This window comes from Malaclemys terrapin, chromosome 5 (assembly GCF_027887155.1).
Source record: "Malaclemys terrapin pileata isolate rMalTer1 chromosome 5, rMalTer1.hap1, whole genome shotgun sequence".
NCBI lineage: Eukaryota > Metazoa > Chordata > Testudines > Emydidae > Malaclemys > Malaclemys terrapin.
In genome coordinates, this window is record NC_071509.1 from 51566527 (window position 1) to 51593340 (window position 26814).

A 26814-nucleotide genomic window follows, 5' to 3' on the forward strand; every position below is an offset into this window, starting at 1 on the left:
GAGTTCTCAACTCAAAGATGCTGTTAAAGTGCAGAAAACATGCTATCAATCAGAGGCTGCTCTGCCTTGGTTGGCTCCATTTTGCTACAGACTTTTCATTAGTTAGAGCTGTATTCGCAGGAATTAAAACAAGAGAGTTTACATTCAGCCTTTGGAACAAGACATGTTTAATGACACAGGCATCTGGTTATGAAGTGTTTCTTTGCATCTCTCTTGCAGCTATAAAGATCACCTTCTGTGCCTGCTCCACCCAGGAGAAATCCAGCTGCTCCCATACACCTTCCTCCAAATTAACAATTATCAATATCTTAGACCCTGCCAGAAGTAACCCTTGCCCTCCCCACTCCATTGGAATGACAGTGAATGCAGCCAGGAACTGCTGCCAGAGAATGAATGGGGCAGGGACCAGTCAGATGGACTTTTTGTCCCCGCTCCCAAGAAACCCCACCACACAGAGCTACCCCCCCACCCCCCTCAGAGGCAGACACTGTGCCCAGGAGCAGCAGCCCTTCAGATGTTTGCCAATAATATTCCCTTCCCCTTAACTGACTGAGCCCAAAGTTATTTTGGAGGTTGGGCAGGGTCAATGAATGGCACCTTAGTGCCAGGGGCATGTGGACAGAAGAGAAGGGATGGGACAGGGGAGGAGGTTGGTTTGGAGAGACAAACCTGGAGGGAATGTAAGTTCTATTTGACAGGTTGCCTGTGTGGTTGTTTATAAACTTTGTCTGTCTTGTTTATTCAGCTGTAAACTCTTTGAGATGGGCATCTTTTACTCTGAGGGATAGGATGGCAGCCAGGTTGTCAACTTGAGCATAGCACACTGAACTGTAGGTGGGAGGGGGGACATTTTAACCTAGGAGGTTGGAGCAAACTCTTACAGAAAACGTCCAGGGATCTGAGGTCCATACAAGCAGCTAGGATCTTGATTTTTAAGGTCTCATCCTGACTCTCACTCAGTAACAGAAAATAAATAATTTATCCAGTACAGAAGGATGAAAGGCTAAGACAGCCCTGCAAGAATTTAACCCTGTTGCTCTAGGGAGTCACAGTAACTCAGACCTGACTGTGAGAAGGTGGCCCTGCTTGGAGCACCCTCCCGCAGCAGGTCATGGCATGACAAGTGTGTCTGCTTCAGTTTTCCATGAGAATGCACCCAGATTAAGGCATGTTGTCTCTCTCAGCAACAAACTCAAACCCCTTTATTCACATAAAGTGCCACAGTCCCCTCGTTGTAGAGATAGTTGTTCTCAAAACCTCAAAGTAAAACAAGGTTACAATACAGCAGCTCTTCAATCCCTGGGTCACCGCTCCCAGGTCACCCACCAGAGAGTCATTAACCACTCTGCCCCAGTCCTTTTAGCCCATTACAGGGCGCTCCATTCTCCAGATCTTCTACCCGATAGTTCCTAGACCCGCTTCTCTACCACGAGTTTTCTCCTGTAGCCCTAAGTCAGGTCTCCCATGACAGAATTCTGCTCAGTGTTCCATTCAGCCAGGCGTCCCTGCCTGACAATCCTACCTCTGCTCAGGGCATGTCCCTCCAGGACCAACCCCTTGTTCTGGGATCAACTTCCTGCAGCCTCCCAGGCTCACTGTTAGAGGACTTCCCACAGTGTTCCATTCAGCCAGACTCTGCCTAGGAGTCCTGCCTAGGGTGACCAGATGTCCCGATTTTATAGCAACAGGCCTGATATTCGGGGTTTTTTCTTATATAGGTGCCTATTACCCCCCCACACTCTGTCCCGATTTTTCATACTTGCTGTCTGGGCACCCTAGTCCTGCCCCTGCTCCTGGGATCCACACTCCAGGATCAACGCTCTCCTTTTGGGCTTACTTTCCCCTAACCTTCCCTTCTTCCTAGGGCCTTCTGCACAAGTTCTCCTCTAACTCATCAAGGGTTCCCCAGCTTTGGCCAGTCCCCACCAACAACCTTTTGCTCTACCTCATGGCTCTCTGTAACAGCTCGCTGCTGTTGCTGCCGCCGCTACCAGGAACTCTCCTTTCCTCCTCAGGCAGCTCTCATCTGCTCTTCTCTGCCTGTCTCAGACAGCTCTGCCTCACTAAGTCTCTCTCCCATAGGGCCCAGGTGCCCTCTTTTAAGCCCAGTTAGGAGGCAGCTGAGCAGTCACAGGTGCACTGGCCTTTTCCCTTTTAAAGGGCCACCATCACCCTGTGACATTGACACGTAAGTCTCTAACACCATCCCCTTTCCACCTCGGAGGCCCCTAAGCCGAGCCATTTCCTTTCTGGCTGAGGAGAACTGAACATTTTGGACAGTCATTTCTGTTCCGCTTAATGGCATCGCTGCTTGCAGTTCAATTTACGTATGCAGATTCCCAAGCAAATGCTCATTCACAGAAAACTGCATGTGCAAATTCTGAGGTTCTATGGAATGATCTGGGCCTCACTGAATCTACTGCACACAACAAACTTTAAATAACTTGCATCTGAAAGCTGCTTGCCTGCAGATGTTTCACAACAGAGACCTGACACCATTATTAGCCTTATTTATATGTTATGGGACATGTTCAATACCAGGGCAGTATTCAGCACTATAAAAAGCATTTTCTTTGTTACTCTTAATTTGTCCTGGCTCAGACAGAAATCACAGTACTTAAGGTTTCGTACCTGGATACCGGGTTTGTGTGCTGATATTAGGTCCCTCACCATTCTGACCTCAGAGACTGTCACTCCACCAACCATATAGAAGATCAGGAGAGGATGATCACTGGGGTGAGGACGACTCACCTATAAAACAATAGAAAGCATTATTTACATTGCTTCAATTTATTCTGAAACACAAGTACTCTTGACTACAAAGCCACATGGGGCATACGATCAATAACATAATGCAATGGCTATTTATGACTGGTCAAGACAGAGTATTGAAGGATTAAGAGGAAACTCAGAAATGATTTTTTAAAATGCTGGTTTCTATGGAAGTTGGATAGAAAATTAAAGAGATGCTGGCAGGTTAAAAATCATTGGAATGATATTCAGGTGTGGCATATTCACAGGTCCCATTGAGGTCAAAGGGAGTTGTGCTCAGCAGACCTGAGAATCAGGCCAATGATTGTCAATGAATTAAGTGTGTTTACATATATTACCATATACAGGAAAAGCATTGTTATTCAGCATATTGGGGGAATGGGGGTTCTGGTTAGTCAAAAATTTGAGTTCACTAAAGAGTTATACTTATCAATGGAGAGAGGGAGTTTGGGTGCGGGAGGGGGCTCCGGGCTGGGGCTTGGGGCGCGGGAGGGGGTGTGGGCTCTGGGAGGGAGTTTGGGTGTGGGAGGGGACTCGGGGCAGGGGGTTGGGACATGGGAGGGGTTTTGGGGTGCCAGATCTGGGAGACGCTCACCTCGGGCAGCTCCCCGCAAGCGGCAACATGCCGTTGCTGCTCCTAGGTAGAGGCGCGGCCAGGCAGCTCTGCGCACTGCCTCTGTCCGCAGGCGCTGCCCCCACAGCTCCCATTGGCTGCGGTTCTAGGCCAATGGGAGCTGCAGAGCCAGTGGTCGGGGTGGGGCGGGGGCAGTGCACAGAGCCCCCGTGGCCTTTCCTCCGCCTAGGAGCAGCAGGGACATGTCACCACTTGCGGGGAGCTGCCTGAGGTGAGCACTGCCTGGATCAGAAATCAGAGATATCAGAAATGCCGTTTTATAGAGCTTTCTAGTTGGCAAACATAAGAACGGCCATAGTGGGTCAGACCAAAGATCCATTTAGCCCAGTATCCTGTGTTCCGACAGTGGCCAATGCCAGGTGCCCCAGAGGGAATGAACAGGTAATCATCTAGTGATTCATTTCCTGTCACTCATTCCCAGCTTCTCACAAACAGAGGCTAGGGACACCATCCCTGCCCATCCTGGCTAATATCCATTAATGGACCTATCTTCCATGAATTTATCTAGTCCTTTTTTGAACTCTGTTATAGTATTAGCCTTCACAACATCCTCTGGAAAAGAGTTCCAGAGGCTGACTGTGTGTTGTGTGAAGAAATACTTCCTTGTGTTTGTTTTAAACCTGCTGCCTATTAATTTCATTTGGTGACCCCTAGTTCTTGTGTTATGAGAAGGAGTAAATAACACTTCCTTATTTACTTTCTCCACACCAGTCATGATTTTATAGACCTCGAGCATATCCCCCCCTTCGTCGTCTCTTTTCCAAGCTGAAAAGTCTCAGTTTTATTAATCTCTCCTCCTACAGAAGCCATTCCATACCTCTAATAATTTCTGTTGCCCTTTTCTGAACCTTTTTCAATAACCAATATAAAGTGCCAGATAACACAGCTTTTACTATTTGTGAAATCTGAATTACAAACGTCTAATGTGCTTTGTAGACTAACTACTCTTTGCAATTCATCCAACGTAACTAGATTAGTCAGGTCTACTTTAATTTCAAATCAGTCTCTAGACAGTTTCATGTTGGTGCTCTCCTGCAGTAGAACAATGCTGCAATGTTTGGGTTGCAACCTCTGTATGGGATGTTTAAGACCAAACAAAATACTGTTTTCATTTAAAATAAATAAATAAATAAAACAAGGCAAATATTCATCATCATTTTCATTGTTTTCATTTAACAAATTCTACTGGCTCAATTAACTTGCTTATTTTGCTGTTTTCTAGAGTTATGTATTGATAGGACAGTTCCATTGATATTGTCCTGGGTCAGACTCAGCAGATCCTTTGGACCAGCAGCGACTCCAGGCACCAGTGTACCAAGCATGTGCCTGGGGCGGCAAGCCGTGGAGGGGCGGCTTGCCGTTTGCTCCAAGGGTGGCAGTCAAGGGCGGCATGCCTGTGGGAGGTCCGCCGGTCCCGCGGCTTCGGCAACAATTCGGAGGCGGAACCGGCGGACCTCCGGCAGGCATCCCGCCGAATCCGCGGGACCGGTGGACAGCCCGCAGGCATGCCGACGAAGGCTGCCTGACTGCCGTGCTTGGGGCAGCAAAAAAGCGAGAGCCACCCCTGCTTTGGACATGATGCCAGGGGAACCATCACAATCCCTCTTGTTATAACTCCACGTCCCTATGCATGATGCTCAAAACGTTTGGCTCTGAGGACTGAGAACAGCTTAATTTGTTCTTTTCGTTATTGTTTTTGCCAGCATCATTCTATAAAATGAAAGTAGCAATCTATGTTTGGGTGGAGCATGGTTCCATTTCCTTTTACCACACACGGCATCTCTCTTTGATCCTGGTGGCTCCAGCTCCCTGGAGTACAGCTTCTCCTCTGATCTTTATTGTGCCTGTCCTATATTTAGTCCTTGGGCAGTTTCTTGGCCAGCAGTCCAGTTCATGATTTCCCTTCTGGAGCTGACTGGCAGTCTTTGGAAGAGGAGGTTCCCTCTGTAGCTTTTCCCTTTGAAACTAGCAGGAGGTTTCCAAGCTTTCCAAGCAAACTGCCTTTGATAAAGCAGTGGTCTTGATCAAGTGCTGCTACCAGGTGCAGAGCTCTTGGGCTGGCTCTTCAGGAGTTTAAAATTAGGGCAGATAATTTACATACAGCCAGTGCCTGAACACTGTGTGTATGTATGTTGTTTGCAATCCTAGCCTTCCCTCATTCATCTTTATTCTGCTGGCAGCAGGGACAAGTATGGTTATCACATAGTCCTGCATACCCCCAATTCAAGAACTGCATGCAGCTCCTTTCCAATGAAATCCACAAACCACCATTAAGTCAATATAACTCATTTTCAACCTGTACACAGGCTTTCCCTACTTTCCCAATGCTGAACAATGGCTGCATAAAATGTATTGTTATCTTAATTAAAATACCAAATCCATTCTTATTACAAATACTGTGAGGAGTTCAAGTAAGGTCTAAACAGTCCAGTAAAAAGTAGGCCAGGGAGGATTATAAAATAGCTTAGGTGCTGGAGTATTACAGGGAGTTTACAGCAAACTGCATGGGCAACTGCCACAACACTGAAGAACAAACTGTTCACAAAGATGGTAAACATGAATGTTGGCCAACGTGCTTGTGCTAGGGTACTCCTATGCAGTATAAGAACTATTAGCTTTAAGATGTCAGTCCAAAGGCTAGCTGTGAACAAACTGTGCATGTCTGCTTCCCAATTCCTAGTGTTATTTTAGTTGCCACACAGAACAAAGGGGGTGAGCAAAGAGTTAGATTTGAAGAATTTAAAATTTAGATATTCACATCAGAATGTCCTCCTTAAGAACTTTATCATGGGACTAAGAAACTCATTGTAAACATGTACGTATAAATCTGGAAACTTATTATAACTTATTACCTAACGTAACCTTTCATGGATATAGAAAGGGAAAAAATATTTGACAAATCATTTCCATCCGTCAAAATAAGCCTCTATCCAAACACATGGTTCATATATAAAATGTATTATTTTTCAGAAAACTGAAATTCAAACCACAAATTCCAGAAATGCATATTAAAAAATACCAACTATTAGGCATGCAAGCTCTAAATTAAATTAAAGTTGCCATGAAAAGGGTTTGGAACCTGTAATTTTATTATGCTATGCACAAGTGTTTTGGAGGAGGACAATACTTTGGGTACAAAATATTTGGCTTGTTAAGAATGTGGGTTTCTGCCAACATATTTCCATTTGATAATACAACCACCCAAGGCTCTCTCTTTTGAAGAGGCTAGCTCCATGTGGCTAAACACAACTCTACTCTGTGTTACAGAAGAAGAATAAAAATGAACTGTAACAAAAAGCAACACACATTTTGTCATGCTTCTACAAACTATGCCTAGTTAAAATTGGAGGTTTTTTTCCTTTCCCAAAATAGCACACACTTTTCACCAGTTTGTTTCACAAGGTTTTCAAGTCCTCAAAATCTCATTTTTAATATGAATTGTCAGTGATCTCAAAATGTTTTGCAAATCACCTATAGAAATTCACTTCAAAACATCTTGATTTAGAAATTTTGCCCCAGTCTAAAAATCATTAGAAATTACCATGGCAACCGTCTTTGGTAATTTAGATTGGTGGAGAGAAGACAGGAGAAGACAAGGTAATGCACAGAAAGTCTCCTCTCAGAGGCACATGCAGAGATGCGTATTTAGTGAGATAGTGACAGAAGTGGCGAGGGACACATGCACTTTGGCTCCACCTCCAGAAGTAACGCAGGAATACATACCAGGCCCAGGCCTTGCAAATATCATGGACAAGACATATAACTTTACATCACAAGTTTGGGCAGATAAAGTATGAGAAGTGAGATTGACACTGCAAGCATGATGGTTATGGTTGCTGGCATTATTGATATAGCATGGCAGCAGAGAAGCCACCCTATGTGCCACCAGGATTCTATAGTGTACCCAATACTCCTAAGACTAGTATACTATAACTACGAGGAGAATAAAATAAACATGAAAATCCCAGCATTAATGTAACCAAATCACAGGTAAAGATGCAGGGTGAATCAACTTCACTGAAGCCAGACTACATATACAAGCATATTGTAAAACTACATCAACATAGCTAAGCTATCAAATAAATCTAGTGAAGGAGGAATCTTGGAGTTTGGATACTTATCTGAACCTAGCTGGTCATGAGGACCTTTGTCCCTACAATTGCCAGTCCTGGTATTTTCTCCTAGGGACTTAAGTGGTTGGTGTGCTTTCCCTTTGGTGTGTTTTGGGGATCATCAGGAAGGGCCAATGCCCCTTGACAACACTGTATGGACCACATGAAATGGGGAGGCAAAGCAGGTTCCCAACTCCAGCAGGGAGTGGCTCAGTTGACAGGTTTGTTTTTACTAATTTAGAGATCACAAAAATGCAGCCATTTCCTCTAAGAAAAATCAGTCAAAATAACTCTTCTAACCCAGAAGGGTCAGAGCTCAGGCAACTAGGAAACTAGACCTAATATATCATTTCTGTGACCAATCACAACCAACCAACCAACCCAGATCAAAATTGGAAAAAGTAAAATGGAAATGTGTCATAATCACTTTAAAATTAAAAAAAAAGTTTGCATTGAATTTGTCAGAAAATTTAAGACTAAGTAAAATCGCTTGTTATCAACTTTGCAAAACATCCATCTAACAGATGATTTTCCATTAAATGAATTTTAATTATAAACATTTTATCCAGCTCTCTATATAAGCATTTCTAATAATTTATTCTTTTTTTTTCTTCACTGGGCTATACAGTATTTGTCATCAGATACTCAACCAGTGTGAATCAGTGCAGCTCCATTGACTCCAATGAATTTCAGATGAGGATCTGGCCCAGTACCTTGGCTTGCACTGATAGTTATGCATCGGCTAGCATGGTGGAAGAGTTAATTTGGGATCTGGATATCTGAATAGCTGAGCCTCTGGTCAGGAAAAACAGAAGGCTGAGAGTTATCATGCATGCCCATTTTCTATTGATATAAAACATATGGGGCAGGCCCACTAAGAGATATTCTGGGATATGTGTAAGCCAAGAGCCATTTTATTGTGTCCAATGATATGGTTCTTCATACAGAATGAGCAAAATTGAAGTGCCATTAAGAACTGATTAAAGTGAAGTTATTGACCCTGATTACATATCTATCCATAAACAGCAGCTACTATACCAAACAACATTTCAAGGTAAGAAAATATCATTAATAAATTAAATAGTTTTACACAACACACCATTACTGTTCAAATGAGAACAGACCTCATGCTCTGGCAGGATACAAAGTTCTTTGAATCAACTGCTGAAAAAAAAGCAACTCTCAGAGGCAATAATTTAACACCAAGACATATAAATGCAGAAAAGGTGGCTCTAGCGGTATAGGCCTCTGCTGCACTCTGCCGCAAAACAAACCTGTTATTCTGTTGATCTAATAGTCTTGAATAGTCCTGCAAGGCTTTTCTTTCAGTAAGCACAGAGGTAAGTTTTAGAGCTAAATCAAAAAAACTCACTCAGGCATCTGTGCAAAGGGGCAAATCCCTGCCCTTCTTTGTGGTGTGGAGGTACATCCTGTAGCCGAACTGGTACGGTTCTGCTGGGTGTGTGGGAGATGAGATTTGTGAGCCCAATTCCAAAGGGGATCCCAGTGTGCAGCTGTCCACAGAGGGGGCAGAGATGGGTGGGAGGATCCATCACAGCACAGATCCCCCAGACATTCCCCCCGACCATTCAGACGGGGGCCTCTAACACCATGGAGGCTACTCCAACCACTGTCCTTTGGTCTAGGAGAAGTCCTTCTCCCTCCTTTCCCAAAAAGATGCTCAACACCCAGCTGAGTAACTGGGCTGGACACTAGGGATAGGACCTTCCCTTGAAGCTGTGACTCATAAGATGGAGGGAGGGAAAATAGTTTTGAATATCCCTAATAGGAAAAAAAGATGCACGAGGAGCTCAATTCTGTAGCCTTCTGGGCAGAACACGAGCAGAGGTGGATAGTGATGTGGGATTGTCAATGCAATGGAGAGAAAAACCCACCCTGAATGGCTAAAAGGGAAAAGCTCCTCTGTAGGAAGTTGTGGAGTGGTTTGGTGGTTAAGAGAATGTAAAGAACTGAGCTTTTTCCATCTCACACTCCCTCATACCTGTCTTTAACCACCTCACTGGGGCCACACAACCCATCGGAGTAACCCACTTGCAAAGCTCTCTGGGAAGATATTCCCAAGTTCCAGGCCTTGGGAGTACAAGTTAGAATAAAGACAGCATCCATTTATTAGGGGAATCTCTCCTGCCCATGAATGAAGTAGGGACGTAGCTGAGCACTCTTGTATAAAGCAATTGATATAAATGAAATGTGTCCTCTTTAAATCACCATTTGGTTTGGAGTACCACTAGAGAAGGAGGAATCTTGGACATTAAAGGAGCCCTTCCCTATCTCCTTGGCTGAGCTCCAGAACACACATGTCAGCCAGAGACACAACTATTGGGTGAGTGGCATCTTTAATCTTCTCTGATTGAACAAATATTCAGCCAGGCAAGGGAATACACTGAGCGTGGTAATATGTAGTTGGGTCCTTCCCTGGCTGACTACTGTTGAGTCATCCAGCATGCTCGGCATGTTCCCAGATATTATGTTCCTAATGAACGCAATTGAGAAAGCAAGGTCACACATTCCTCTATGGAAAGTAACTGTCCTAGGCAGATGTGAACTGAATGAAGAACTAGTCCCTTTGAGCGTGGCTGTAGAGTCCAGGAGGGTGGTGTATTCTACTGGACATGAGCTAGGAGAGGCTGCTTTTGGCTGGACTCTTAACACATAACAACTCACCAAATGTAACTTTAATGATCAAACTCCACTTGTTTAATTTGTTTGAGTTGTCACACATTTAAGGGACAACAAATTTCAGGCTGCTTGTGAAATAATCACAGAACGTGATAATCATGCAAAAAGGGGGAAATCTGTGAAACATCTCCTATGTGATGAATACAGATCACTGGCGGCTCAGAATCTCTCACATTGTAATGCAGCACCCAGCCACAGGTCTAAACAACATGCAGAGGAGAAAATGTGAGGGAAGCGAAGACAGTTTTGTGTCCATGAAATATTCATACCTGCACATCTGTTATGCATTTATATTTGCTTTATATTACTAGCAGATTTACAGGCATTTAAGGTGATAAGTGTATGTTGCTGAAAGACCATAAAAAGAAAACTTAAAAGCCTAGAATGACTCAAAGACAAGAGAAAACAGTGACATAGACAACTTTTAAAGCCTTCATAATCTTTCTCACAGACAAGGGGAGAGTTTTGGGCGGGGGGGAGTATGGAGGGGGAGGGAAGAGAGAAAATTAACGAATGTATGTTTATTTTGGTGTGTCCATTTGTCTGTTTAATTGTCCACTCGATACTATTTTTGCTACCCCAAATACACCTGCTTTTTGGAGGCTCACTCTTGCAAATGGCAAGCATTTCTTGCAAGGCTATTGCTACCAAACTCATATATTATGTGATGGAATATATTCTCGGGGGTTCTGAGTCTCTCATTGCAAGGTCTGAGCAACTCCCATAACTCACAACCTGCAGCAGAAGAATAAGGCCACAGTTTTGTTATATTTACACTGAGGTCCCAAAAGGCAGCACTTTTTACGTTCCCCAGAAATGCTCCACTTTTACTTTTGTACATCGATACATTTTTGTTCATCCCACTTAACAGATCAACACATTTCCAATATCCCTGAAATTGGAGGGGTTTGAACTAAGGATCTCTCTCTGATCTGGAAACACAAATCAGAACAGTCCCATACTTAGATGGAAGAGGAGGGTACCCAAACCTTGATCTGAATTCCACTAATTGGGCTTCCCCAAAAGGAAGGGGCAAAAAGTGAGGGGTGGAGAAGAAAAAGAAAAGCAGAGGAGACAGAAATAGAAGAAAGGAGATAAACATGAGAGAAGACAGAAAAAAGTGGTAAGATCTTCTTTTCACATATCCTTGCCTCTTTCTTCTTTTTCCACACTTCGTGAAAGTGTCTCTCCCCTTTCCCCCCCGTTTGACAAGAGTGCAATCTGGAGACTGGAGAGTTAGCCTGGTAATTATATTGACCAATTATATGCTGATAGGTAATTTAATGTCTTCATCATTTTAAGAACCATGACACAGTCAAGTAAATTTTAGAAAAACATAATTTTAACAAAATCCAATCTAACTAACATGTATAGAAGTATTTCCTTACTCATCATAGCTGGTTCCCATATCTGGGTGCACATAAAAAGTGCTCTCCTTTATAATTCACTTGCTTCATTCAGTGATGTCTCAGTAAAGTGTCTGTGACATCATAATTTATGATGGAAGAAAGTGTGATATCATAAATGCTGAACTGTAACAGAACTTGGTGAGTCTTGCAGGGGAGCATATTGATTACACTGTCTTATTTGCCTGTAAAATGCCAGGCATATCTTGGTGTTGTGTAACTAACAATAATATCTTGGAGTCAATGCAACTGCTTGTCCTACTGACATGGGTGATTCCGGCATGAAGAGAGCTTTGTTGATACAGTGCATTTTGAAAGACTAACTGGTGGCTGGGTACTGATTCTTAAAACGTTGAGCAGACAGATAAAAAATGTCCAGAGCAACCAGCAGAAGAGACCCTTGGCAGAACAACAGAGAATGATTCATGACAACTACTGAAAGAAAGAACACATGTATGATTACAAATCTCTTTTAGTATCTCACATTTTCCAGAAAAAAAAAAAAAAACATATTTCAGGAGATGTCAACTTACAGCTCAGTCACTGGCTATGCCCATAACTCCCTTCCTTTTCTGCCGTTTCTCAAGGATTTCATCTACTCTTTTCCCTCCCCAACCCCATTAGTTAGTGCCCCCTCAACAAGTTACATCTTGCCTTAAGCAATCCATGGGAATTCACCATTATGTCAGTATGGAGCAATGGGGCTCTGCGCAGGCTTCAGGGTTTGCCTGCACAGGTCCAGCTGCAGGAGTGTGGCCTGAGATTGTCCACTCTCTGGAGAAGAGACCAATTTTGATATATGACTGTACAGCACCTAGCACAATGGGACCTCGACTTAGATGGCATATAGGTGCTAGTGTAATAACAACAACAATTGGGTAGACCTAGCAACTGGTCAATGTTGAAAATGGCTCTATCTGAATGTTATACTTTCTGGAGACCACACATATGTTTTTAGAAAAAGCAAATTTATGTTAAAAAAAAATGAGGGGAACTTGTGGCACCTTAGAGACTAATAAATGTATTATGCTCAAATTAATTTGTTAGTCTCTAAGGTGCCACAAGTACTCCTCGTTCTTTTTGCTGATACAGACTAACACGGCTACCACTTTGAAACCTGTAATTTATGTTCCTGCCTCAAAAATAAAAAAAGTAAACAAGCAAATAAAATCAAATAAATGCAGGTATGAATTACAGGGAAATCTCCAGTAAATAAAACCAGTCATTTCAAACATCATGTGTGCACCAGCTCATTTATACACTTTGATAGTGGAATGTCTGTTCTCTTTCTTTCTTTCTTTCTTGGATTGTTTTTCAGAAATCACACAGGTGTGGAAAGATCTTCCAGAGGCAAAGAACTGTGGGTCAGTTTTAGGTCTTCCAACCCTGACAGTATATCTTTATAGTAGGGCTGTCGATTAATCACAGTTAACTCACATGTTTAACTAAAAAAAATTAATCGCAATTAAAAAAATTAATCATGATTAATCGCACTGTTAAACAATAGAATACAAATTGCAATTTATTAAATATTTTTGGATGTTCTTCTACATTTTCAAATATATTGATTTCTATTACAATACAGAATACAAAGTGTACAGTGCTCACTTTATATTATTTTTATTAAAAATATTTGCACTGTAAAAATTATAAATAAAAGAAATAGTATTTTTCAATTCCCCTCATACAAGTACAGTGCAATCTCTTTATCGTGAAAGTGAAACTTACAAATGTAGATTTTTTTTTTGTTTCATAACTGCACTCAAAACCAAAACATTTTAAAACTTTAGAGCCTACAAGTCCGCTCAGTCCTACTTCTTGTACAGCCAGTCACTAAAACAAACAAGTTTGTTTACATTTACGGGAGATAATGCTGCCTGCTTCTTATTTACAATGTCACCTGAAAGTGAGAACAGGTATTCGCATGGCACTTTTGTAGCCGACGTTGCAAGGTCTTTATGTGCCAGATATGCTAAACATTTTTATGCCCCTTCATGCTTCGGCCACCATTCCAGAGCACATGCTTCCATGCTGATGATGTTTGTTAAAAAAATAATGTGTTAATTAGATTTGTGACTGAACTCCTTGGGGAGAACTGTATGTCTCCCACATCCTGTTTTACCCACATTCTTCCATATATTTCATGTTATAGGAGTCTCGGATGATGACCCATCACATGTTCATTTTAAGAACACTTTCACTTCAGATTTGACAAAACACAAAGAAGGTACCAATGTGAGATTTCTAAAAATAGCTCCAGCACTCGACCCAAGGTTTAAGAATCTGAAGTGCTGTCCAAAGTCTGAGAGGGACGAGGTGTGGAACATGCTTTCAGAAGTCTTAAAAGAGCAACACTCCCATGCGGAAACTACAGAACCCAAACCACCAAAAAAGAAAATCAACCCTCTGGCATCTGACTCACATGATGAAAATGAACATGCGTCAATCCGCCCTGCTTTGGATTGTTATCGAGCAGAACCCATCATCAGCATGGACGCATGTCCTATGGAATGGTGGTTGAAGAGGAAGGGACATATGAATCATTAGCGCATCTGGCATGTAAATATCTTGCAACACCAGCTACAACAGTGCTATGTGAACGCCTGTTCTCAGTTTCAGGTGACATTGTAAACAAGAAGCGGAGAGCATTATCTCCTGAAAATTGTAACCAAACTTGTTTGTCTGAGCCATTGGCTGAAGTAGGACTGAGTGGACTTGTAGGCTCTAAAGTTTTATATTGTATTATTTATGAATGCAGTTATTTTTTTGTACATAATTCTCCATTTGTAAGTTCAACTTTCGTGATAAAGAGATTGCACCACAGTACTTGTATGAGGTGAATTGAAAAATACTATTTCTTTTGTTTTTTACAGTGCAAATATTTGTAATAAAAAATAAATATAAAGAGAGCATTGTACACTTTGTATTCTATGTTGTTGTTGAAATCAATATATTTGAAAATGTAGAAAACATTCAAAAATATTTAAATAAATGGTATTCTATTATTTTTTAACAGTGCAATTAATGGCACTATTAATCGAGATTAATTTTTTTAATTGCGTGATTAATTGTGATTAATTTTTTTAATAGCTTGACAGCCCTATTTTATACATAGTGACATTAGTATCAGGGATCTGAGTACAATGGAAGCTGCTGGGTGCTAAGCGCTTTTGAAAATCTGGCCACTTCATTTAGGCACCTAAATAGGCAACTGGCTCTTTTGTAAATGTAGATACAATTGTGGGATAGAGACATGAAAATCAGGCAAAAAAATAAAGGCATGTTACACTTCGTGGCTGATAATAATTTACTCTAAACTAACACAACAAGAATCCTCTTATATACTGATAGCAAGTACGAAGCATTTTTGGCAGAGCTTGTGAGGTCTTACACTCAACTCTGACATTTCTATTTGTTTGTCTGTATTTAAAACAATACCTTTTGAATGTCACATCCAACCAATTCCAAAATTTCAGGGAATGTTCCAGGCAGAGCCGAACCTCTTGATTTTGGGGAACATTGGAAAACTGAATGACGGGAAAATGGAAACACACGTAGCCCTGGCATTTGGTTAGCAGAACCACAGATTAACTGCTTCTGCAACTGTGTATAGATCAAACAGCTGGTTGATGGAACCCATTAATACCTCCCAGCATAATAATACCCATGCTCATCCTCCTGTCACAGATCTGGTTAGGCACCCCCTGGCAGCTGCCCATCAGATGGCTGAGAGGGGAATCCAAGCCTCTAGATCATTGGTGGTTTAAGACTCCTGGAGCCTGAATGGGCAGTCTCTGGGCAGCGGCGTAGCCAGGTTCTAAGAGCAGGGGGAGTGAACACAGAAAAAAAGGCACCACCCGCTGCGGAGCAGCAAAGAAAAAAAAGGAAAAAAAAAGAAAAAACAAAGTCTTGCCGAAGAACCCGCCACGCCGAATTACCCACCGCCGAATTGCCGCCGAAGACCCGGAGCAACTGAAGCACCCTGCTCCCCCCCAGCTACGCTACTGTCTCTGGGGTCCCTAGGCACACTGTTGGATTGCAGACCCTGTGTCTAACACTCCCTCCTGACAGTTGGAACCCCTTGTCCAGCTGCCTAGCTCCTGGGCTCAATGCTGACCTTTCAGCTTCCCCTATTGCTTAAATACACACTCTTCCAGGACTACCCCGAAAGTGTGAGCCTTCTGGTTTACCATTTAACTCTCTCAGGAGGCACATGGCAGTAGCGAAGCATGTAACACACACACACACACACACACACACACACACACACACACAGGCACTCTGCACAAACTCTAATACCACCGCTTTCTTGTACTTAATCATACATGCCTAAGAGAGAGAACAGATCATATAGAACACAACTTCCCTAACCGCAATACACCTCACTAGCGCCCCCTTCCTTTGGGAGTCCTTGGAGACTATCTGCGTTTAGGAGGGTAGGCAGGGTCCCCCCTGCTTCTGAACCCCCCAGGCTTCTGAAGGTTGGGTTACCCCTCCCTCATCTTGAGCTGGAGAAACATGGCCCCCAGAAGAGCAGCTCTTGCCCCTTTTATAACTTTTTGCCCCCTTTGTCAGGAGTAGGGTGACCAGGGCGGACCCAGAAAACAGAAGGGTGTGCTGTCTCCCGGGCGCAAAGATACGCGATGTGGACCTGCGGTTGAAAAGGATCCTAAAAGGAGCAGGTAAGAACCCCTTGATAATCCTTCATGTGGGAACGAATGACACGGCTAGGTTCTCGTTAGAGAGGATCAGGGGAGATTATGCCAGGCTGGGGAAGACGCTCAAGGAGATAGAGGCTCAGATTATCTTTAGTGGGATTCTGCCCATTCCGAGGGAAGGGCAGCAAAGGGCTGATAGGATTGTGAGAATAAATAGTTGGCTAAGGGAGTGGTGCTATAAGGAGGGCTTTGGGATGTATGGCCACTGGGAGGCTTTCGGGGACAGACACCTGTTCTCGCGGGATGGGCTTCACCTGAGTAGGGAAGGAAATAGACTTCTGGGAGGGAGGCTGGCTCATCTAATCAAAAGAGCTTTAAACTAGGAAGTTTGGGGAGACGGTTGGGAGATGCACAGTTAATCTCCACGCCAGATTCCAGTATGGAAAAGGTGAGTAAAAGGAGAGGAGACATAGCCGGGGAGATGAGATTGGACATAGGAAGGACAGGGGGGACGGACACAAGGAGGCCCGCAACATATAGTGCTGCTAATGGGAGACGGGCTAAACGACATACATTAGGGTGTTTATACACCAATGCCAGAAGCCTAGGTAACAAAATGGAGGAATTGGAGCTCTTGGTCCAGGAACTGAAACCGGATATCGTAGGAATAACGGAAACGTGGTGGAATGGCAGTCACGACTGGAACACAGGTATGGAGGGGTATGCGCTGTTTAGGAAAGACCGGAACAAGGGTAAAGGTGGGGGGGTGGCCTTGTATGTCAATAGTGAAATAAACTGTAAAGAAATAATAGTAGATGGATTAGATAACACAGAGTCTGTCTGGGCAATACTCACACTGGGTAATAGGACTACTAGAGCCTCTCCGGGGATAGTGCTTGGAGTGTGCTATAGACCGCCGGGATCGACCCAGGATATGGATAAGGAACTATTTAATGTGTTTAGAGAAGTAATTACTAACAGAAACTGTGTAATTATGGGGGACTTTAACTTCCCGGATATAGATTGGGGAACAAACGCTAGTAGCAATAACAGGGCTCAGATGTTCCTAGAAGTGCTTGCTGATCAATTCCTCCATCAAGTGGTAACTGAACCGACGAGGGGGGAGGCCATTTTAGATTTGATTCTAGCAAGTAGTGAGGACCTTGTTGAGGAAGTGGTAGTAGGGGATAATTTGGGCTCCAGTGATCATGAGCTAATTCGGTTTAAAATACATGGAAGGAGTAACAGAATTAAATCAAAGACTAGGGTTTATAATTTTAAAAAGGCCAATTTTAACAAACTAAGGGGACTGGTAAGGGAAGTGGATTGGGCAAACGTATTAATGGATTTAAAAGCAGAAGAAGCCTGGGATTACTTTAAGTTAAAGATGCAGGAGCTGTCGGAGGCCTGTATTCCAAAAAAGGAAAAAAGATTACTAAGCAAGAGATTTAGACCGAGCTGGATGAGCGACCGACTCAAAGGGGTGATTAGGAAAAAACAGAAAGCGTTTAAAGAGTGGAAGAGGGGAGGGATCAGTAAGGAAATGTACCTAAGTGAAGTCAGAGAATGTAGAGATAGAGTGAGAAAGGCCAAAGGCCGTGTAGAGTTGGACCTAGCGAGGGGAATTAAAAGCAATAGTAAGAGGTTTTACAGCCACATAAATAGGAAGAAAGCAAAGAAAGAAGAAGTGGGACCGCTGAAGTCTATTGCCGGAGAGGAGATTAAAGACAATCTAGGCATGGCGCAATATCTTAATGAATATTTTGCATCGGTGTTTAATGAGGCCAATGAAGGTATTAGGGATACTAGCACCACTATAGAGGGGCACTCGGGATGGGGGATTACCGTATCCGAGGTAGAAACAAAACTTGAAAGCCTTAATGGGGCTAAGTCGGGAGGACCGGACGATCTACATCCGAGAATATTGAAGGAATTGGCGCGGGAAATAGCAGGCCCGTTAGCGATAATATTTAATGAATCTGTAAACTCGGGGGTGGTCCCGTTAGACTGGAGAATAGCTAATGTGGTTCCTATTTTCAAGAAAGGGAAAAAAAGTGATCCGGGTAACTACAGGCCTGTTAGTCTAACATCTGTAGTGTGCAAGGTGTTAGAGAAAATTCTGAAAGAGAAACTAGTGGAGGACCTGGAGGGTAGTGGCAATTGCGATAAATTACAACATGGTTTTACGAAGGGCAGATCGTGCCAAACGAATCTGATCTCCTTCTTTGAGAAAGTAACGGATTTATTAGATAAGGGAAATGCGGTGGACCTAATATACCTGGATTTCAGTAAAGCGTTTGATACTGTACCCCATGAGGAATTATTGGTTAAACTGAAAAACATGGGGATCGATATGAAAATCCAGAAGTGGATAAGGAATTGGTTACTGGGGAGAATGCAGCGGGTTGTATTAAAGGGTGAACTGTCAGGTTGGAGGGAGGTTACTAGTGGAGTGCCTCAAGGTTCGGTTTTGGGACCCATTTTATTTAATCTATTTATAACTGACCTCGGAACCGATTGCAGGAGTGGGCTGATAAAATTTGCGGATGATACGAAGGTGGGAGGCGTTGTAAATTCGGAGGAGGATAGGGATATCCTGCAGGGAGACTTGAATGAGCTTGTGAATTGGAGTATCAGAAATAAGATGAAATTTAATAGTGAAAAGTGTAAGGTGATGCATTTGGGGATGACTAATAACAATTTTAGTTACAAGATGGGGACGCATTGGTTAGAAGTTACGGAAGAGGAGAAGGACCTAGGGGTTCTTGTAGACCGCAGGATGACTATGAGTCGACAATGTGACGTGGCGGTGAAAAAAGCCAATGCGGTCTTGGGATGCATTAGGCGAGGTATATCTAGTAGGGATAAGGAGGTCCTGCTTCCGTTGTACAAGGCGCTGGTGAGACCTCATTTGGAGTACTGTGTGCAGTTCTGGTCTCCCATGTTTAAAAAAGATGAACTCAAACTGGAACGGGTGCAGAGAAGGGCCACTAGGATGATCAGAGGAATGGAAAAGCTGTCGTACGAAAGGAGACTAGAGGAGCTTGGGTTGTTTAGTCTGACAAAGCGAAGGCTGAGAGGGGATATGATTGCTATCTTTAAATATATTAGAGGGATTAATACAAGGGAGGGAGAAGAATTATTCCAGCTTAGTACTAACGTGGATACCAGAACGAATGGATACAAACTGGCCGTGGGGAAGTTCAGACTTGAAATTAGACGAAGGTTTCTGACCGTCAGAGGGGTGAAATATTGGAACGGCCTACCGAGGGAAACGGTGGGGGCGACGGACCTGTCTGGTTTTAAGATAAAGTTAGATAAGTTTATGGAGGGAATGGTTTAATGGTAAAACATAGTAGTCAAGGAAAGCCAAGCAATGGTGGGTAAATAGTATAATGGCTAACGGGGTCGGGCTGGAGACTCTTGCCTATATGCTCGGGGTCTTACTGATCGCCACATTTGGGGTCGGGAAGGAATTTTCCTCCAGGGCAGATTGGCTGAGCCTTTGGAGGTTTTTCGCCTTCCTCCGCAGCATGGGGCAGGGATCTCTAGCAGGAGGGTCTCTGCCGATTGAAGTCACTAAAAACAGGATTGGGGACTTCAACAGCAGAGTCCAGGGAAGGGGTAGGGACGGTTTTATGGCCTGCAGCATGCAGGGGGTCAGACCAGATGATCATAATGGTCCCTTCTGACCTTAAAGTCTATGAGTCTATGAGATGTCCTGATTTTATAGGGACAGTCCAGATATTTGGAACTTTGGCATGTATAGGTGCCTATTACCCCCCCATCCCTGTCCCGATTTTTTACACTTGCTGTCTGGTCACCCTAGTCAGGTGACATCCTCCTCAGCTTCCCCGACTGATCACAGCCTCCTGCCTGCTGCCTTAGTTGCCAAGATGACCTCTCCCTGGCTAAATAGTTCTCTGGGTTGGGAGCCAGTCTATTATTTACAGTTATTCCATTTTGATAGGAGAGCACTTAAAGTCAATGGTCCTCTCTTGTTATTCTTTTGCTCCCAGCCTTTTGAATTTCAGCCCAACATGGAAGCAACAGACAACGGAGAAGGCAAAAGGCTGCACCTTCAAAATGGAGTTGTTACAGCTTGGTCAAGATACATACAGGAAGTTCATAATTCAGGAGCTGCTTTTCTGACATAGTTTTTAAAAACTGAAATAAATACACATGTGTAATAATATAAATAGACACACATTTATATCTCTCCATATAGATATATACACCTATGTACACACATATGTATATGTATTACTGGAATAATTAGGTCTTCATTTTCTTGAGCATTCATCTCATCCAGTTATTACAATGATGAAGGCAAACACAGTTGCGTACCACTTCCTGGGCAGCTAGTGGAAGTGATACACAACCATATATAATAGCAATGGCTGAGATGTTGAACTATGGACAGATGCAGATTTTATATATGAACTTGGGATGGTTGCTTTACCTTCATGAACATGCTGAATCCAGTTTTCAGGAGATCAGTGAGGCCTGCAGATAGGTGCTCAATATCAACAGGGTCAGGTCGATCAGAACTGAATATCTCCTCTACCACTTGCTTCAGTAATGGCTTGTAAGTGGCCTGCAAAAGTAAAACATGTGCTGAAAATAAAATTGCCTGTACTTGTGGCTAGTTGCTTTTCTTAGTGTTTCATTTCCATTAAAGGAAACAAAAACTTTTGTCACAGAATGGAAATTGATTGGACACATTTACAAGGTTGAAGCAACAACTGTATTTGCAACACTACATAGCAATGATATGCATAGGATTCTCATCTAACTGAAAATGCAATATTTACCCAGGTGCTGTGTGTACTCCATGTGTAAAGGGAGGCAAGGAAAAAAGTGTGAAGATTCTTGTGGGAGAAGAGGTCAAGCGGCCAGTCGAGGCTGTTGTTATTAGCAGAGTAGAGCGTATGGGCTTAGGCTTCTCTCCAACCCAAAGCTCCTCTAGGGTCATACAGAGAAGGCAGCGAACTGTCACCATACCTGTAAGTTATCTCGAATCCAGAAGGCATAATTTCAAGGAGACATGTGGCTTTGTTGAACACTTAAACAGAAATGAGTACTATGATTTGTTTATTTTAAGAGAATTTAGTGTGTTTGAAACAGGTTGTCCTGGTAGCTAGAGAAGGGCATATCAAGTAAAATGTGAAATAATAATTCATCCCCTACTCCTAGACCAGGAAGAGCTATTGGAGGAACGATCATGCACCTCTAGCTCTCCCTCCCTGCAGAGCCAGCCACTCCTGCCTCCTAGCTACATAGGAGAACGGGGACAGATTAAGACAATCTGGGGCCCTAGGTTCATAATAACATAATGACATGCAGCCTCCTGTGGTTCTGTCCTCCCAACCCAACCCTCCATTTGGAGTGATGCTGGCAGGGCCAGGGGCCCCTTTCCCCTGCAGGTGTTGCAGTAGGAGCCCCCATCCCTTTGGATGCAGCAGGGATGTCAGCATGAGTCACTTGTCCCACACAGAGTCAGGGGGCAGTAGAGGGAACCCAGGTACTTCCCCTGGCAGTCTGTTACTTAGGTGGGCATGTTTGCCACACACAAAGGCCTGCTCGACACCTAAATCGTAGATCAACCTAGCTATGTTGTTCATGTGAAATTCACACCCATGAGAGACATAGTTAAGCTGACCTAAGCCCCAGTGTGGACATTGCTAGGTTGTGGAAAAATTCTTCCATTGACCTAGCTACTGCCTCTCGGAGAGGTAGATTTATTACATTGACAGGACAACCTCTTTCATCACTGTAGTAAGTGGCTACACTACAGCGGCGCAGCTGCACTGCTGCAGTGTTTCTAGTGTAGACTTACCCAGAGTCTTCTGTCTGTGTGGTGTTGGCAGAACCCCCTGGAGTTAGTGAGTCTTGGAGTGAACACTCTGCTGAGATCTTAAAGCTGTTCACATCCCTCAGAGCTATTATTTCAGGCTGTCTGCAAACTCACTGGTTTTCTTCACAAACATGATCGCAAAAAACCTAGTTTTGTTTTTCTAAATGAAAGCTGAGATTCTGATGTAGTTTCCCATGTGGGGAAAAGAAGGGAAAGACCCCTTCATCTCTGTTGTCTTCAGGATGTGGCCAGCTGGTTCCCTTCCCAGAACTTCAGGGTTAGTTGAGTGGCATGTCCTCACTGAAAGCTGGTCTGTGCTGCCTGTCCCTGCCCCCTGCAGTACATGGAAGCACTCCTCTTGCTCCTGCTAAGCTACACCTTTAACTCATATGGTCTAGGACACACAAGGTGACATTGGACCAATGGGAAACCTTGTCTGTTGGCTGAGTTTCTAGCACACTCTGGGATGGTCTGAACTTCCAAGTGTTAAGGGGTCAGTACAAGTGGAGTATTTAAAGATGTAAATCATTTCCTGTTCCCCCGAAGATACTAATTTAAATTTAGGGTGCAGTGAGCCTATTGGTCATCCCTTGAAAAAGACAGAAAGAGGAAGGGGTCTGCCAGCTGCCTTTGAAGATCCAGGAAAAGTCCAGCAAACTACCCCTGATGATCTAAGATTAGAGGGATCCTCCTCTAGAAGGAAGAGAAGTGATCTTCAGCAGAGGTGGTGGGGGAAGTGCTCAGACTCAGATCTGATATTTAGAGGTCTCAGTATGAGAGTATCAGAGCCCTCTGAATATGAATATCATCCAAACATTAAAACACAAATACCACCCACACTCTGTAAACATGCCCTCAATAATTTTGAGACATTGGGTCTGATTTTCCTTACACCAACATAGATGAGAGGAGTGGTATTTTTTGTGACATGGACAGTTGTCAATTAGTGAATGGACTGAGACCACAAATTCTTTTCATAGTACACCAAATAGCTATCAGGTGATAACTTTCAGTGTCTATCAACCTGGACTGAATTTGAACTGGTGATCTAGAGATGAAAGGGTCTATATTCCATTACCAATGAGCCATTCCAGTGTAAAACTCTATGTAATATCCACTTAAAGCCACATATGAGCAATAGAAATGCATTAAAAATGAAACATTTGGAGCAGAGATCAAAACCAAAGTTAACCAGAAACCTATTATATGAAATAGAGGATAGATATCATCTGAATGCCATCATAGATGAATACTTACCAGCTAAGATTTTCAAAAGTGACTAATGAGTTTGGGAAGAGCTGGTAAAAATATTTTTGAAACTTCTTTCCAGCCAAAAATGTCATTTTGTGAAAACCAAAATGTTTCATGGAGCATATCAGCTTACAGGAAAATTTCCCTGTGAAGGTATCTCAGGTTCAGGATGGCACTACTAAAGAGATCCACCCCTGAATTGCCAATGGAGAGGAGAGGGCACTTACCTGGAATGTGGGATACACAGGTTCAAGATCCCACTCTGCCTGATCTAGAGCAGGGACTTGAACCTAGGTCTCCCACTTCCCAGATGAGGACCCTAGCTACCAAGACACCGGCTATTCCTGGGACAGGTTTCCTTTCTTTCCCTTATGTTGTTTTGTGAAAAATTTCAAAAGGTCACATTTTTGTTCCACACTGAAACAAAAACAAATGTCAAAACCTCAATATTTTTTTGCAAAACAGAATTCTTGTTTTCTAGCCAGCCCTAATTTTGGGTGCCTGGATACATACCCATGCTCTGAAAATCGGGGCCCTTCGAGTGTCTCAGGCTGGCCACCCAAAAAATGAGAGCCATGAAATCACTAGTCATTTTTTAAAATCTTGGCCACAATAATTACAATGCTTTTCAAAAAATAATGTAATCTCTTTCAATTCCTACATTAGACTGACAATAACAAAGAACTTATATCCTAATGCCTGCATTAAGATCCTGTCTGGAGATTTGACACTGCTAACATTTTTGTATAAAACTGTATTTAAACACAGTTTTTGCTAGGAAGTTGCTAACAAGTGGACCTGTCCCATATAGACAGACCAGGTTACCAAAAATTGTGTATGTAACCAGGATGAGAAATGACAGGACCAGAGCAGCAATTACAAGAGCAGGCAGAGCAGAAACATTCGTTGTGGAATCCTGTGACACATGTAACCATGAGAATAACTGATTGGTTAACTTTACATAAACATTCATTAGCTTGTTTAATACAGGACATTTGTGATGATAAGAAAAGTCCTCTTTAAAGTTTCCTAGTAACTCAGTTAGCATCAGTATATTTTGGGATATGAACTCAATCAGAATAACTGCCCCAAAACATATCAATGCTGATAAAATGTCTATGAAATATCAAGAACCCTGCATAAGTGCTAACACAGTTTCAAATCTCAGTATGGACATGGCCCCTGGCAGGATGAGCTGAAGACTGGGGACTTTATCTGTACATAATAGAGATTAAACTAGAGTTTTTAAGGCTAGGCTCCTGGCCCAAGGAGCCATAGGCTGGGCTCTGTTTGGTGGCTTAATCAAACCTGAGGCGGTAAACAATAGTCTTACCCAGAGAAGAGCATAATGCTCAAGTAACCACTCAACTCCTCCCACCAGTTCATGTTTTTGTCCCACCTGGAAATGCAGTGCCTCCTGATTCCCTGCAGTGGGTGTCTCCTCTCCGACTGACAGGCACTGGGAGCAACATTTACAGAAGTGTGCACCCCTATTACGTCACTCCTTGGTGGTAACTCTGAAAAATCCCTCTACTCAGAAAACCCACAGCGCTCTAACTCATAAAATGGTAACTTTAGTTCTTTTTCATTTAAAAGGAGAGAGACCCTGGGTCCCTCCAGCTCTCTCTCTTTGTAGCAGCTGTAGCATGGCAGTAAACCGACTAAACACGGGGGGAGAGGATTTGAGATCCATCCACAGATGCTTGACAGAAAAGGAGAGCTTGTTTGTATATGTCCCAGCCACCCCACAGATCCTGACCACAGTGAATCTACATCTCTCTTCCTAATCTCCTTCTGCATGATCAGCTAGCGCAGTACAGAGCTAGGTTGGGCAGCTGTAAGGAATTAATGGATCCTTTACCTCCATAAAAGGCGTTCCAAGACTTGGCCCTAAATGAGTAGAGTGGGTTAAAACCAAAGAACATACTTATGCTAACTACATTTCTAGGAAACTTTCAGAAGTACTTTTTTTTTTATCATGCTGAGTATTCTGCACAGAGCTACCTAATGAATATTTTGATTATATTCTCTATATCAGCCATCATTCTGGTCATAAGTGCCAGAAGATGTCAGGATTAGGTTTTCTGTTTTGACAGCCATTGGAATTACAGCTTGATCCCTGTCACTTTTTCACCTGCCTCTCCTACAGTTCTTCCACTGCACAGTCTCTTCAGCAATGTTGTGTAATAGCCAAAGTTCCATTGCTACACAGCATTGTTTGACTTACCACTAGAGTAATTTTATCCATTTGTTGGTCTGCAGTACACTGAAGTTTCAAAGGAATCTTTCTGGCTAAAGACCAGGGACAAGCTTAATGGTCTTTTAAAATCTTAAATTACTACATGTGCTTTCCATGTGGCAAATGTCCATTTCCAACTGAAGAAGTTATGTAATTTAGGGGGGTGGGAGGGAACTGGCTTTGGTCAGGATGACCTGTGCTAAAAGAAAATCACACTACTTCCACTAAACAGAAGCTATATTATCAGGCAATTTTTACAGCAATTGTGGAAATCTGAGAAAAAATACTTTGAAACACAGTCCCATGTACGTACCTAGACATAATTTCAATATACAGAAGTGGATTCTGGCCCTGTGTAGTCTTGATCTAGCCCTGCCACTCATATGAAATGTATACAATATCACTACATCATTGTTACCCAAATCTTGAAGTCCTTACTCAGGCAAATTCCCACTGAAATCCAATGAAGTCAAGGGGAGTTTGCTTGATTCGGGACTGACTAAGGACTTCAGGAGGCTGCTGCTGATTAGATCAGTTCTAAAACCTATTTCCAAAAACATTCTGTGGGGTTGCAGAATATGTTTTGTATTCATACACAAGTAAATTAGTCACATCTGTGAAACTAATTTTGACTATATGCTAGAACAATATAACGCAGATGGAAAAAGGATTATCTACTTACCTGACAGGTATTGCTTCCTGGGACATACACAGAATTAAACTGTTTCATGTGCATTCGAGCTCTTGTAATATCCCTGAGGGACTTAAAGATATTGTCCACTGCAACCGTAGCCTTCTGAAATGTCAGTTGAAGAGATGATTCACAGCCTGAAACAATACAGAAACACATGGCCGTGTGAACAAAGGTCTTTCCATTTTTTGATAATGAGCAGTGGGAAAAGGATGAGGAGGAAGAAATTTTAAATTAGTTTAATATTTTTAGACTTTAGAAATCAACATGTATATACAACATGCTCCCAGCATAGAACAGCTTGGTAAAGCAATCACAAATCCTAGAGAGTAAACAAAGCCAATAGTGGATGAGTTACATGTGCATCTTGGATTATGAAACAATTTAACATCAATACCATAAATTCTGTTTGCTACAGTAGGCAGAAAAGGTAGTTATGTCATTAGATCTTTAAGGGATAGATCCCTGTTAAAGGGAGCACCTTCATTTTTCAG

At 42.8% G+C, this 26814-nt stretch overlaps 1 protein-coding gene across 1 annotated transcript in view; it reads right to left on the reverse strand.

Moving 5' to 3' along the window:
- Positions 1-26814, reverse strand: part of SCFD2 (sec1 family domain containing 2) — a 296694-nt gene that overhangs the window by 6165 nt on the left and 263715 nt on the right. The window contains exons 6-8 of the mRNA XM_054029852.1: positions 26312-26457; positions 20745-20879; positions 2632-2751 (exon numbers count right to left, since the gene is read on the reverse strand). Coding sequence (XP_053885827.1) covers positions 2632-2751; positions 20745-20879; positions 26312-26457 — 401 coding nt within the window. The remainder of the gene's footprint in view (positions 1-2631; positions 2752-20744; positions 20880-26311; positions 26458-26814) is intronic.